At 42.2% G+C, this 14,493-nt stretch overlaps 1 protein-coding gene across 1 annotated transcript; it reads right to left on the bottom strand.

Annotated features, from left to right (window-relative positions):
* Positions 1 to 6,969: 6,969 nt before the first annotated feature.
* s1pr1 (sphingosine-1-phosphate receptor 1) lies at positions 6,970 to 10,614 on the bottom strand. Its single transcript, XM_014149427.3, has 2 exons — positions 10,453 to 10,614; positions 6,970 to 9,626 (listed from the first exon to the last, which is right to left on the bottom strand). Exon 2 carries the CDS (start codon positions 9,428 to 9,430, stop codon positions 8,312 to 8,314), a length of 1,119 nt encoding a protein of 372 aa, XP_014004902.1. The 5' UTR covers positions 9,431 to 9,626; positions 10,453 to 10,614; the 3' UTR covers positions 6,970 to 8,311.
* Positions 10,615 to 14,493: the final 3,879 nt, after the last annotated feature.

Here is a 14,493-nt window from a genome sequence, read left to right as displayed (position 1 = left end):
TATTTAACCAGGTAGGCAAGTTGAGAACAAGTTCTCATTTACAATTGCGACCTGGCCAAGATAAAGCAAAGCAGTTCGACACATACAACAACACAGAGTTACACATGGAGTAAAACAAACTTACAGTCAATAATACAGTAGAAAAATAAGTCTATATACAATGTGAGCAAATTAGGTGAGGCCATGGTGGCAAAGTAAATACAATATAGCAAGTAAAACACTGGAATGGTAGATTTGTAGTGGAAGAAAGTGCAAAGTAGAAATATAAATAATGGGGTGCAAAGGAGCAAAATAAATAAATAAATACAGTAGGGGAAGAGGTAGTTGTTTGGGCTAAATTATAGATGGGCTATGTACAGGTGCAGTGATCTGTGAGCTGCTCTGACAGCTGGTGCTTAAAGCTAGTGAGGGAGATAAGTGTTTCCAGTTTCAGAGATTTTTGGAGTTCCCTTCCAGTCATTGGCAGCAGAGAACTGGAAGGAGAGACGGCCAAAGGAGAAATTGGCTTTGGGGGTGACCAGAAAGATATACCTGCTGGAGCACGTGCTAGAGATGGGTGCTGCTATGGTGACCAGTGAGCTGAGATAAGGGGGGACTTTACCTAGCAGGGTCTTGTGGATGACCTGGAGCTAGTGGGTTTGGCGACGAGTATGAAGCGAGGGCCAGCCAACGAGAGCATACAGGTCGCAGTGGTGGGTAGTATATGGGGCTTTGGTGACAAAACGAATGGCACTGTGATAGACTGCATCCAGTTTATTGAGTAGGGTATTGGAGGCTATTTTGTAAATGACATCGCCGAAGTTGAGGATCGGTAGGATGGTCAGTTTTACAAGGGTGTTTGGCAGCATGAGTGAAGGATGCTTTGTTGCGAAATAGGAAGCCAATTCTAGATTTAACTTTGGATTGGAGATGTTTGATGTGAGTCTGGAAGGAGAGCTTACAGTCTAACCAGACACCTAGGTATTTGTAGTTGTCCACATATTCTAAGTCAAAACCGTCCAGAGTAGTGATGCTGGACAGGCGGGCAGCGATCAGTTGAAGAGCATGCATTTAGTTTTACTTGTATTTAAGAGCAGTTGGAGGCCACGGAAGGAGAGTTGTATGGCATTGAAGCTCGCCTGGAGGGTTGTTAACACAGTGTCCAAAGAAGGGCCAGAAGTATACAGAATGGTGTCGTCTGCGTAGAGGTGGATCAGAGACTCACCAGCAGCAAGAGCGACATCATTGATGTATACAGAGAAAAGAGTTGGCCCAAGAATTGAAGCCTGTGGCACCCCCATAGAGACTACCAGAGGCCCGGACAACAGGTCATCCGATTTGACACGTTGAATTCTATCAGAGAAGTAGTTGGTGAACCAGGCGAGACAATCATTTGAGAAACCAAGGCTATTGAGTCTGCCGATGAGGATGTGATGATTGACAGAGTCGAAAGCCTTGGCCAGGTCAATGAATACGGCAGCACAGTATTGTTTCTTATCGATGGCGTTTACGATATCGTTTAGGACCTTGAGCGTGGCTGAGGTGCACCCATGACCAGCTCTGAAACCAGATTGCATAGCGGAGAAGGTGCGGTGGGATTCGAAATGGTCGGTAATCTGTTTGTTGACTTGGCTTTCGAAGACCTTAGAAAGGCAGGGTAGGATAGATATAGGTCTGTAGCAGCTTGGGTCAAGAGTGTCCCCCCCTTTGAAGAGGGGGATGACAGCAGCTGCTTTCCAATCTTTTGGAATCGCAGACGACACGAAAGAGAGGTTAAACAGGCTAGTAATAGGGGTTGCAACAATTTCGGCAGATAATTTTAGAAAGAAAGGGTCCAGATTGTCTAGCCCGGCTGATTTGTAGGGGTCCAGATTTTGCAGCTCTTTCAGAACATCAGCTGACTGGATTTGGGGGAGAAAGGGGGAAGGCTTGGGCGAGTAGCTGTGGGGGGGTGCAGTGCTGTTGACTGCGGTAGGGGTAGCCAGGTGGAAAGCATGGCCAGTCGTAGAAAAATGCTTATTGAAATTCTCAATTATAGTGGATTTATCGGAGGTGACAGAGTTTTCTATCTTCAGTGCAGTGGGCAGCTGGGAAGAGGTGTTCTTATTCTCCATGGACTTTACAGTGTCCCAGAACTTTTTTGAGTTTGTGTTGCAGGAAGCAAATTTCTGCTTGAAAAAGCTAGACTTGGCTTTTCTAACTGCCTGTGTATATTGTTTTCTAACTTCCCTGAAAAGTTGCATATCACGGGGGCTGTTCGATGCTAATGCAGAACGCCACAGGATGTTTTTGTGTTGGTTAAGGGCAGTGGGGTAAGTGTGTGTGTGTGTCAGTGTCGTGTATAATTGTTCTGGACCAGCTGCAGCTTAACCAGGTCTTTGCAGCACTTGACCATATGACTGGACAATAATCAAGATAAGATAAAACTAGAACCTGCAGGACTTGCTTTGTGGAGTGTGGTGTCAAAAAAAGCTTAGGATATCTTTATTACGGACAAACCTCTCCCCATCTTTACAACCATTGAATCTATGTTTTGACCATGACAGTTTACAATCTAAGGTAATGGCAAGTAATTTAGTCTCCTCAACTTGTTCAACAGTCACACCGTTCATTACCAGATTCAGAACTTAGGGAATGATTTGTACCAAATACAATGTTCTTAGTTTTAGAGATGTTCAGGACCAGTTTATTACTGGCCACCCATTCCAAAACAGACGGCAACTCTTTGTTAAGGGTTTCATTGAATTCATTAGCTGTGGTTGCTGATGCGTATATGGTTGAATCATCAGCAATGTTCCCTCTAAGACTGCCACACAGCTCCCCGGAACTGTCGTACAGAAATGTCAGCCCACAGAGAAAAGCATGAGATTGAACTTCACTCAACTTTCTAGAGCAGTGGTCACCAACCGGTCGATCGTGATCCACTGGTCAATCTCCAAGGCATTCCTAGTCGATCACCAAACATTTCTGTAAAAAAAACAATTAAGCCTTGTGTTCCTATTATTCGTCTGGGGCTGTTGACAGTAGGTGTACCCGATTCAGCTGCCCTGCACGCCGTGTAGGTCGAACTGTTGCCATTTTGAACCATTTAATGTGTTTCTTCCTTCCCGGCGGGCCCAGAGAGCAAATCAAGTGCACTATAGGCCTACCGCTGGCCAGTCGGATGGCTCAGGTGAAGTACATGCAGTAACGTAGCAGGCATAAAAGAAAGCTACAGCAAAGTTAATACTGTGAGATTTCAAAACGTTTAAAACAATGACTAGAGAGAGGCTGTCAACGAAAACAGCAAAAATGATTTATGAGTGAGTTTATGTTGAAGTTCTTACTCAGCACTGTCAACACTTTGTATTTAACACTTTTATATGCCCCAAAATGCACTTTCTTCCTATTTCCACTCAGCGCTACAACAAGCACTGCAGCAGCAGTAGTGATGGCAGTAGTAATGGGAGTAGTAGTAATTGTCGAATAGGGATTTCATAGGCTATGGGTTAGTTATAGTCATGTTGTGTTTGCAAGGAATCTGATCGAGATTAATTCCATCCCTGTCCACCCTACAACTGGTGGTGTGGTTGGTGTGGGGTATACAGTTCACCTCCACTGTGTATCCATAAACACAACCTGTGCATTTACAGTCAACACTAAAAATAGTGTAATATTTTTTTCTTAAATCAAAACATTTTAACTTGATTAAAACTATTGGAAACAGTAATACACGGAACTGGACACTCACCAAATGTGCACACCAAAAAATGATGTGTTTAACAAGCCAACTTAGTGAAATAACCTAACGCAGCGCTGGGTCAATGTAGCATAGAACACATGTTGGGTTATTTTGACCAAGTGCTGCTGGGCTGCGTGATTAACCTAACGGGTTGGGTTACTCGGATTACCCCAACAACTTGTAATTAGTGGATCATTACTTACTTGCCGTGCTGGGTTATTTTTGATAATTCTTTCTATAGTTGGTTTCAATGGCCGAAACAGTGCAAAGAAAAGCAAAGTGCAAATAATAACATTCTGTAAAGTATATCCAGAACCTTGAAACAGCACAGCAGAGAGACAGCTGTCACATTATGATGTACTCGTTTTTGCAGATGATAACAGTGTGATATTTATTTCAGGAATCAAAACAAAATCACTTGATAGAAAAACAATTGGAATCAGAAAATAATGTAGCCTAATACAGTACACTCACCAAAGGCTCAATAAAAACGACATGGACACACATGGTGTCCTGGGGTTGTGAAGCTGGAAACAAACTCAAACCTGACCCTTTGTCTAATGTTGTTCGTTTTGTTTACTTTAGATTCACAACAAGGTTACAAGGGCATGGGAGGTCCACAGGGATATTGTCATCCACAGTACTCTATCAATTATTCATTTTTCAACTCAATTCTTTCTTGTATTCTCCCAAAATGTTGTTTATAACATGTATGCACTCATTTTTGACAAATATTTCTTGCAGATAAATTATGTTGACCACTTTTAGTGCTATCCCTCCATTTCCAGGGCCCATAAATGCTTAATCCTGATCGCGTTCAAATCCATATACATCTCAATAAAATTGAGTTGCAATAACTGTCGGCGGTGTGTACTTACGACTACATCGAGTCAGTGTCAGTCGATACTTGTAAAAAAAATAACAATTTTTCAACGCCTACCATGTACCTATGTTTGTCCTGTGTAACTGCAAACTTTTCCTTGGGTGCTGAAATGCGTAGTTTTTGATAAAAGTAAAATTGTACCGCTGCCAAGGGAGCCATTTGTTTGTTAACGGAGAAAGAGCAGCAGATTCTTTCGTTTTGGCAGGGGATGCACAGAATGCAACTTTTTATTAAAAAAACGATGGATTCCAACTCCGACTGACAACTCTATAACGATCAGGATAAGCACGGGTACACAGTAAGAGTTATAGAATGGATCATTGTAAAAGTATCGAGTGGTAGCGCACGGTTGAAGTCGTAATTTCAGCCTCCATTGGGAAACAGTGGATTACGGAGCGCAATTTGACAGACGTCACAAAAAAATGGCGGATTTCAGCACACAAAGAAAAGCCTGCATGTACACAGGACAAACATAGGTACACGGTAGGCATTTAAATATGAAAATTAGTTTTACAAGTATCAACTGACAGACTCGACACTCATTGCAACTCAACTCAAACCAGAGGTATATGAAGTTGAGTTTACTAAGTAACACAGTTCTATGTGATGTCTCTGTATACCAAGTAGGTAGTAGCTCATCCGCAAAAGTTGAAATAAAAGACTTGCCTGCGAAAGTTGCAAAAAAAGTATCCAACAGCTTGAATCGAGTTTGAAGGGCTCGATTCCCGCGTCAGCTTGTCTGATAATGAGCAGCAGTATTTGTCATTATTAAGGATCCCCATTATGCTACTGCCAAGGCAGCAGCTACTCCTTCCTGAGGTCTAGCAATATTAAGGCAGTTATATACAACTAAAAATATTACATGACATTACAATTCATAACACTTTTCACAACACATTAAGTGTGTGCCCTCAGGCCACTACTCTACTACTACATATCTACAATACATGGTAGTAGGCTCTTACTGGAGGGAATTGTTGAGTATTTTATTATTTAATTTCGGAAAATGAATCTCCTAAAAGATAACCGAGTCATTTAATCTTGCATAGAGCAAGCTAATTCAATGTAGGCCTGAATTCTAGCTAGCTAAAACATGCAAGCAAGCTAGTATAGCAACAGCCGATGAAAGGACAATAGCTAAAAAAACAGAACAGGCGGTGGACAAGGAGCTTAAAGGGCCAAGCAGGTAGGTCATTTTCATTCAAATTTTTCCTAAATAGTTGACATTAAACATATGATACATAATGTGAAAGTGATGTGTCAGTAGCAACATTGTTCATTGGTCATATGTGCAGGCGCGATCTCATAATGCGTTTGAATTACACCTGCCATACATATTAATGTAAAGACATTTAAATGTTGAACCAAAAAACAACTTTATGAAGCAATAACAGCAGATAGCCACAGGGAGGCGCTAAGTATCTTATCATAAAACAGTACGACTTGAGTTTGCCTCCCCATAGACTTTAAATGCCCAGTGCAGTCAAAAACGGGATTTAACTGTGTTTTATATATACATTACATGAGTATGGACATTTGCTTGTCGAACATCTCATTTGACAAACCATTTCTGTATGGACTTCGCTTACTGCAAGGAGGCATTGTCATTCTGAAACAGGAAAGGTCCTTCCCCAAACTGTTGCCACAAAATTGCAAGCACAGAATAATCTAGAATGTTATTGTTTGCTGTAGCATTAAGATTTCCCTTCACTGTAACTAAGGGGCCTAGCCCGAACAATGAAAAACAGCCCCAGACCATTATTCCTCCTCCACCAAACGTTACAGTTGGCACTATGCATAGAGGCATGTAGTGTTCTCCTGGCATCCGCCAAATCCAGATTCGTCCGTCAGACTGCCAGATGGTGACGCGTGATTCATCACGCCAGAGAACCCGTTTCCACTGCTCCAGTGTCCAATGGCAGAAAGTTTTACACCAATTCAGCTGACCCTTGGTATTGCATATGGTGATCTTAGGCTTGTGTGCGGCTGCTCGGCCATGGAAACCCATTTCATGAAGCCCCCGACAAACAGTTATTGTGCTGACGTTACTTCCAGAGGCAGTTCCTGGAATTTTGCAACCCTATTCAGGACTGCTGTTGAAACAGCTAGGTAAGTTGTTGGACCTGTCCCCCAAACTAGCTGCTTTCAGATGTTTAGCCTATTATTAACAGATATTTATCCAATTCCCACTACTGTCCCCCACCTTTAGGTGGCAGAACTTAGTCGGAACCCCTCATTTAACCCAACTTTGACGACTTTAACAATATGACAACTGGTAACAAAATGACAATTTTTATGTTACAAAAATATGTTTTTTTCTTTAATGTCACAACATTCTGTACTGAGCCTGTCCGTTAAGAAAAGACAACAAGAGAAGACAACAATACAATTTTTTATTTCCAATATTTATTAAGAGCTAACCAAAACACGTGCAAAATATGACTTAGGTCCACATGGGATTTGGCAAACTGTGATTACGTGACCCTTGAAAAGCGTTATTGTACTTGTCCATGGGTGTTTAACGGTACTCTCAACAACAAATCTATATGGGAGGATTCCAGTGAGATATTGGTGATGTGTGCCCATTGTCATTAACTTGTTCCATTATGAAAATGTAAGTAATTATTGGGGTCGGTACTTTCAGGAATGGACCAGTGCTATTGGTTATCCTTTGACTTCAATCTTTTTTTGTTTTCAACCTCATGACCTTCCCTACTACTGGGGCATGCTGGTTTTCACAAGAGAGTTGAAAGGTTTTTTTGAGAGTGGTAACTGAGGGACAGACAAATATGTTGAATGGCTGGAGCTACAGTATATTCATCTCAAAGCGAAACAGAAAGGACAATAAAATCATAACTGGATAAAAAAGATTTGTCACACAAACCAAACGCCTTTTTCACTGTTTTGAATATAAATTATTATTGCAACTACATTGCTTTGCTACAAAGATAACTTTATCCAATAAGAGTGAAATAAAACAAATTACAAGTACAAAATACATTTTCAATCAGGGGGTAGAATTGACATTGTACTAGCCTTCAGAGTTAAGTCGAAGATACACAAGCACTTCATTCATTGTATTTCTTAAATATTTCAATAAGAACAATAAGCACTACAAACAATTTTTACTCTTCCATCAACACCCATTATAGAGAATCAGTAAACGCCTATAATGGGTTGATGGTTCTTATTTAGCACTTTTACAACAAGTGCTGTACTAAATACAACAAATACCTTCGACAAAAACGTCTTCTCATAATACTGTAAACCAGGTTTACAATTTAGGTGCTATACTGTAAATCAGGTTTACAATTTAGGTACTATACTGTAAATTAGGTTTAGGTGCTACACTGTAAATCAGGTTTACAATTTAGGTGCTATACTGTAAATCAGGTTTATAGTTTAGCTGCTATACTGTATGTGCTTCCCTATGACATTGTCTTTTAAGAGGAGAAGAAAACAAACCAAACAACTCTACATCTCTACTCTCTGACATGGACAGACACTTTGAGAAGTGATAAAACAAATGGAATCTGAAGAGGCAACTTACTGTACAAACTGACATACTGTACATACACACATCCACAGGGCAACAAAACCACACACACACAACGTATACACATTTATATACATAATGTACACACACTTGCACACTGCACAAAAACATATATACATCCACTTTTCCTAAGCAGTGGAGCTACTTTTCACACAACAGTCCAGAAGGTTCTTTAAGAAGAGGAGGTGATATTCCCAGAGGATACGATGGCCTCCCTTGGCAAGTACTCCGGCTCATCCTTATTGGGGTGGGACGAGTTGTCCGACTTGCTCCGGCTGAACTCTGCACCAATAATGGGCTGGGAGAACTTGCCGGAGGGCCGGGTGCAGATGCTGCAGCACAGGAGCGTTTTGAGGAAGGCGCGACGCATCTCGTTGCTGGTGAGTGTGTAGATGAGGGGATTCATGGCCGAGTTAAGCACGGCCAAGGCCAGGAACCACTCGGCCTTGTACAGGATGGGGCACATGCGGATGTCGCAGGCCACGTCCAGCAACAGAAGGATGAAGAGTGGAGCCCAGCAGGCGATGAAACAGCTCAGCACGATGATCACGGTCTTCAGCAGGGCCATGGACTTCTCTGAGCTCTTGCTGCTAGCGCTACCCCCACCGCGGCCGTTGGAGACCTTGCGGAACACCATCTTGCGGCTGCGGGTGCGCACCAGGGCGTAGATGCGCGCGTACAGCACCACGATGGCCATGAGGATGACGCTGAAGACGGTGGTGCAGAACAGGATGTAGGTCTTGTGGTAGAGTGGCAGTACGGTGGAGCAGCTGGGCATGCTCTGGATGCAGTTCCAGCCCATGATGGGCAGGCCGCCCAAGATGGCTGCAATCAGCCACACGGTGCTGATGAGCATGAAGACACGGCACGTGTTGCCATTGTTGTGCAACTTCATCTTCAGCATGGTGAGGTGGCGCTCGATGGCGATGGCCAACAGGCTGAAGACTGAGGCTGCCAGGGCCACAAACATACTACCCTCCCGGAAGAACCACTGTGTGGGGGTCAGTTTGTATGTGTTGGCACCTGACAGCAGGATGTTGGCAGTGTACACCACCCCAGCCAGCAAGTCTGATAGAGCTAAGTTCCCAATAAAGTAGTACATGGGCTTGTGGAACTTCTTGGTCCTCCAAATAGTAAGCAGGACCAAGACATTCTCAAGAATAATGAAGCAACATACAATGATGAAAACCACAGAGTCCGCTTTGAGCCTGGAATCCTGCTCCACTTTCCGGAGCTTCCCTGTGAAGTTGTAGTGTCTGGCTATCAAGTCAGAATACATGGAGTCACCCATGGTTCTGTTTTTAATGAAATCCCCCAAATTCTTTAGTTCAAGATTTTAGACCATTGAGTTGCGCTGGTGAGTCAAGGCACAGCTGGCAATGGTAATCCTAAACGCTTGATGGGTTGTCATTGCAGACGCTCAAATCAAATAATCCTCAATGCCACATGATATTCTGAGAATGTCCTTGGCCCCAATCATGAAACTCCTGGAAAAAAATAGAAAATACCAATTTAGAACAGTCATGAGAAAATGTTCTGTTGTAGATTTTTTTTATGACTCCTAAAATTCTATCTATTTACTAGCTCAGGCTACTCCTGCCCTTTTTATATGGAATGGTGATTGAGTATTCAGTAGGCTAATTGAACAAAAGTCAAGTGAACATGAGACCGAGGCAATTATTTTGTAAAAGAGTTGAGGATAAATACATTTTTTTAGGAATATGTGATAAAGCAAACCATCAGAAAAGTCGGACCCAGATCGTCCCTTTATGGACATGACGATCATGATACCTGATTCAGAAATGTGTGCTGAATTCTACAAGATGGAAAAGTATCGCGTTGATGCATAGGTTAAATGACCAGCATAATATGTTATTCTGATTCAGAACTGTGCTAAGAATGAGATGGGGGTGACGCATTGGTAAACTATGAAGTAAGCTATAAAAAAAAAAAATAACGTTTGGAAAAAAATCCATGAACTTCAGAACAAACTTGCAAGAACTAACTTGCAAAACTATCTAACGGCGTCTTAACATTCACTTGAAATGCGTTTAAAACTCATGGGCAAGTGATGAGCAAGATGAACGTTATTTTGTTCAAACATGTTTTTTTTTATTTCTTCTGTAGGCCTATTTAAGATATGATCTTAAATTACTTTCGAAAGCAAATTGTATTTTTGTTGTTGTTACAGAACAACTTTTATTTGCATTCTTTTAAATTCTTCATAACCTACTAATAATGATGGCCAGACACCAAATTAGGCCAAATACATTGATAAAATCTAGAAATTATGTCAATGTCATGTTTCCTTACCTTAATAGTAGTCGTCATCAATGCGAATATTCTTTACAAGTGTCAACCTTTTATACTGGCACAATTTGTTAAGTAAGAAACCTTTTAGTGTATTTCCCAGTGGCTGAGTTGTTTCCCCACAGTGATCCCATGGACTGAGCACGGTGCGCAAGATCGACTAAGTAAAAGCGAACCTTTTTGTCAGTTCAACCCACTCAAGTCAAACCTCCTCTCTCAAGTCGCGTTGTCCCGCAGTAAATTCACAGAGATTACATTTATTCAGAATTTCTACATTTTGTGTGCATTACATTTCGAAATTCTTCCAATTTTCCACTAGAACACATACATTAAATGCATATAGGCAATGAAATCCGTGTAAAAAACTAATAATATATATTTGTCAAATGTATGTGCGTTCAAGCAATTTAGCGTCTGTTAATGAAGTGGTGGTTTGATATGGCGATTTGTGTTGCACTTTATTTTAAAATGCATAAATGACCAGGTACATACAAGAGATTACATTGTAACATGGTAATTGCGTAGTAGTAATCTATGAGTTACTAATAGATCGTTTTCATATCCATGGGAAGATGATTATGGCTTCAACCCAAATGTTCCTCCTGTAATTTGAACAGAATAGCCTGCCTAAAAATACCAACGTCTGTCCTGACGATGTGGTGCAGTTCATTTAGTATGCTTACAAACATGCATTTAGATATTCGAATGGACACAGAGATTAATAATTATTATGATACCTCTATTACTTTAAGCATTGGCAAAGCCAGCAGTCATTGTGGTAGTAATTATAACAATAAAACAATAATGATACAAAAATACCATTAATAAATTCCGTTATCAGAAATAATTGTGCTTTTATCTCTGGGAATGCACCAGCTGTGCACATTATTCCACCCCCTGATGAACCCCTTCACCAAAATTAAGTCAAGCTTTATGTGCATGAGTAACCCCGTCCCCTGTGCTCCATGAGTAACCCCCCACCGTCCCCTGTGCTCCATGAGTAACCCCCCACCGTCCCCTGTGCTCCATGAGTAACCCCCCAGAGTCCCAGCTCCGTCCCCTGTGCTCCCAGAGTCCCAGCTCCGTCCCCTGTGCTCCCAGAGTCCCAGCTCCGTCCCCTGTGCTCCATGAGTAACCCCCCACCGTCCCCTGTGCTCCCAGAGTCCCAGCTCCGTCCCCTGTGCTCCCAGAGTCCCAGCTCCGTCCCCTGTGCTCCATGAGTAACCCCCCACCGTCCCCTGTGCTCCCAGAGTCCCAGCTCCGTCCCCTGTGCTCCCAGAGTCCCAGCTCCGTCCCCTGTGCTCCCAGAGTCCCAGCTCCGTCCCCTGTGCTCCTGTATGTGTGTGTCACTCATTCACAACCACCCTTAGTTTCAAACATGATGGTGGCTGCATTATGTATTGGGAATGATTTAACCAGAAAATGCTCACAACTGTAATTGCTGCCAAAGCTGTTTTCACCAAGTATTGCCTCAGAGGATGTACACTTAGGCCTATGCAATCACAACATCAAATGTTCTTGCGTTAATTCATTTTTTAAATTATTTTTACTTTGAATTAGTGGGGGGAAATCCTTACGTGTTTGTGTCTGTGTGAGAAAGAGAGAGCAAAGAGAGGGGAAAATAACTCAAAGGAAAGTGGACAACATGGAAAACTTCCTTCAAGAGGTCTCTTTGGTGAATTCTTTGACGGGGAGAATATCTGTATCCCTGCTCCAGTCGGTTGTCTGTGAGCAAGCGTTGGCACCATCGCTGTCAGCTCTCTGGACCATCAAACCAAGTGAGATCACAAGCCTGCTTGCAGAGAGAGACAGGGTCTTTATTTTGGGATGTCCCACTGCCATCCCGCTTTCTTTGTTTATTTTTGATCTCCTTCACTTAGTCTTTATCCACCACAGGACTCTGGCTCATTTATCCTCCAATAGTGGTTTCTCCCAAAGTGGCCTAATGGAAGCAGAACATCAGCATGAATCTAAAACAAATTGACCATCCAAATAAGCCCTCTAGACTTTATATACGAATCATTTCACAGTAATTCTTTGCTACAGTACACATTTGCTGTCGTATTTGATACATTTGTGTGAATGTGATCCAAAGCAGCTGGAACCTTAGGCATGTTAAACCCCCCCCCCCCCCCCCCCCCCCCCCTCCAATGTCCGTGAGGTCAGAGGGAGAGTAGCCATGCAGAAAGAATACGTGGAGGGGTGAAAGGAAGAAAGGAGAAGGGGAATGAACAAACAGAGGACTGTGCTTTTGAGCTCCAAGGACTTTGTTTCATGACTCTCAGAGGAGAGAGTCGAGGAGGTGAATAACATTGGCCCCATAAGGAAGAGGAGAGGCCCCAACATGACAAGCTCCCTTAACGCACTGGTACGCTTAAAGGAAAACCAAGAGATGTGCTCATTGAAATTGCTCCACCGTGCTGGAATTGATCCACCATGATACTTCAACTGTGACATTCTTTACATCCATGTGCCAGCTGAATGGGGCATCTCACCATCTGCCCATTCCACTCCCTTTCTTGCTATCTCTTCATTCTGTTGCATCTGGTTGGTTTATCCTTATCCCAGTTCTTCTCCAGGTGCAACCCCACCGGAATCTGTATGTCCATAACCCTAACACGCACACCAACACAGTCATTGGATTGTGAGAAGACTTGAAAGTATATTGGTTGATCGTACTTTATGCAATAAACCCCTACCCTCCATACTAGTACTGTATGTGTTTGATCCTGTTAGGGCTAGGGGGCAGTATTGACACGGCTGGATAAAAAACATACCCGATTTAATCTGGTTACCACTCCTACCCAGTAACTAGAATATGCATATACTTATTACATATGGATAGAAAACACCCTAAATTTTCTAAAACTGTTTGAATGGTGTCTGTGAGTATAACAGAACTCAAATGGCAGGTCAAAACCTGAGAGATTCCTTTACAGGAAGTGGCCTGTCTGACCATTTCTTGAACTTCTTTTCCATCTCTATCATTTACTAAGGATCTCTGCTCTAACGTGACACTTCCCACGTCGTCCATAGGCGCTCAGAGCCCGGGAAAAAACAGAATGTCGTCATTCCAGCCCCAGGCTGAAACACATTATCGCCTTTCTCAAGTGGCCGATCAAGGGACACTGGGCTTAGGCGCGTGACCCGACCGCCCCCGCCTTTGGGATTTTTTCCTCTGTTTGCCGAAAAGGAGATTCCCTGTCGGAATATTATCGCTTTTCTACGAGAAAAATGTCGTAAAAATTGATTTTAAACAGCGGTTGACATGCTTCAAAGTACGGTAATGGAATATTTCGAATTTTATTGTCACGAATTGCGCCATGCGCGCGACACTTCTTTACTATTTCGGATAGTGTCTGGAACGCACGAACAAAACGCCGCTATTCGGATATAACGATGGATTATTTTGGACCAAACCAACATTTGTTATTGAAGTAGCAGTCCTGGGTGTGCATTCTGACGAAGACAACAAAAGGTAATCAAACTTTTATAATAGTAAATATGATTATGGTGAGTGCTAAACTTGCCGGGTGTCTAAATAGCGAGCCCGTGATGCCTGGGCTATGTACTTAGAATATTGCAAAATGTGCTTTCACCAAAAAGCTATTTTAAAATCGGACATATCGAGTGCATAGAGGAGGTCTGTATCTATAATTCTTAAAATAATTGTTATGCTTTTTGTGAACGTTTATCGTGAGTAATTTAGTAAAATGTTAGCGAATTCCCCGGAAGTTTGCGGGGGGTATGCTAGTTCTGAACGTCACATGCTAATGTAAAAAGCTGGTTTTTGATATAAATATGAACTTGATTGAACAAAACATGCATGTATTGTATAACATAATGTCCTAGGGTTGTCATCTGATGAAGATCATCAAAGGTGAGTGCTGCATTTAGCTGTCTTCTGGGTTTTGGTGACATTATATGCTGGCTTGAAAAATGGGTGTCTGATTATTTCTGGCTTGGTACTCTGCTGACATAATCTAATGTTTTGCTTTCGTTGTAAAGCCTTTTTGAAATCGGACAGTGTGGTTAGATTAACGA

The sequence above is a fragment of the Salmo salar genome, chromosome 16, assembly GCF_965601325.2.
Source record: "Salmo salar chromosome 16, fSalSal1, whole genome shotgun sequence".
In the NCBI taxonomy this organism is placed as follows: Eukaryota; Metazoa; Chordata; class Actinopteri; order Salmoniformes; family Salmonidae; genus Salmo; species Salmo salar.
Note: the sequence above shows the minus strand (reverse complement) of the source record. Positions and strands in the feature narration are given on the sequence as shown.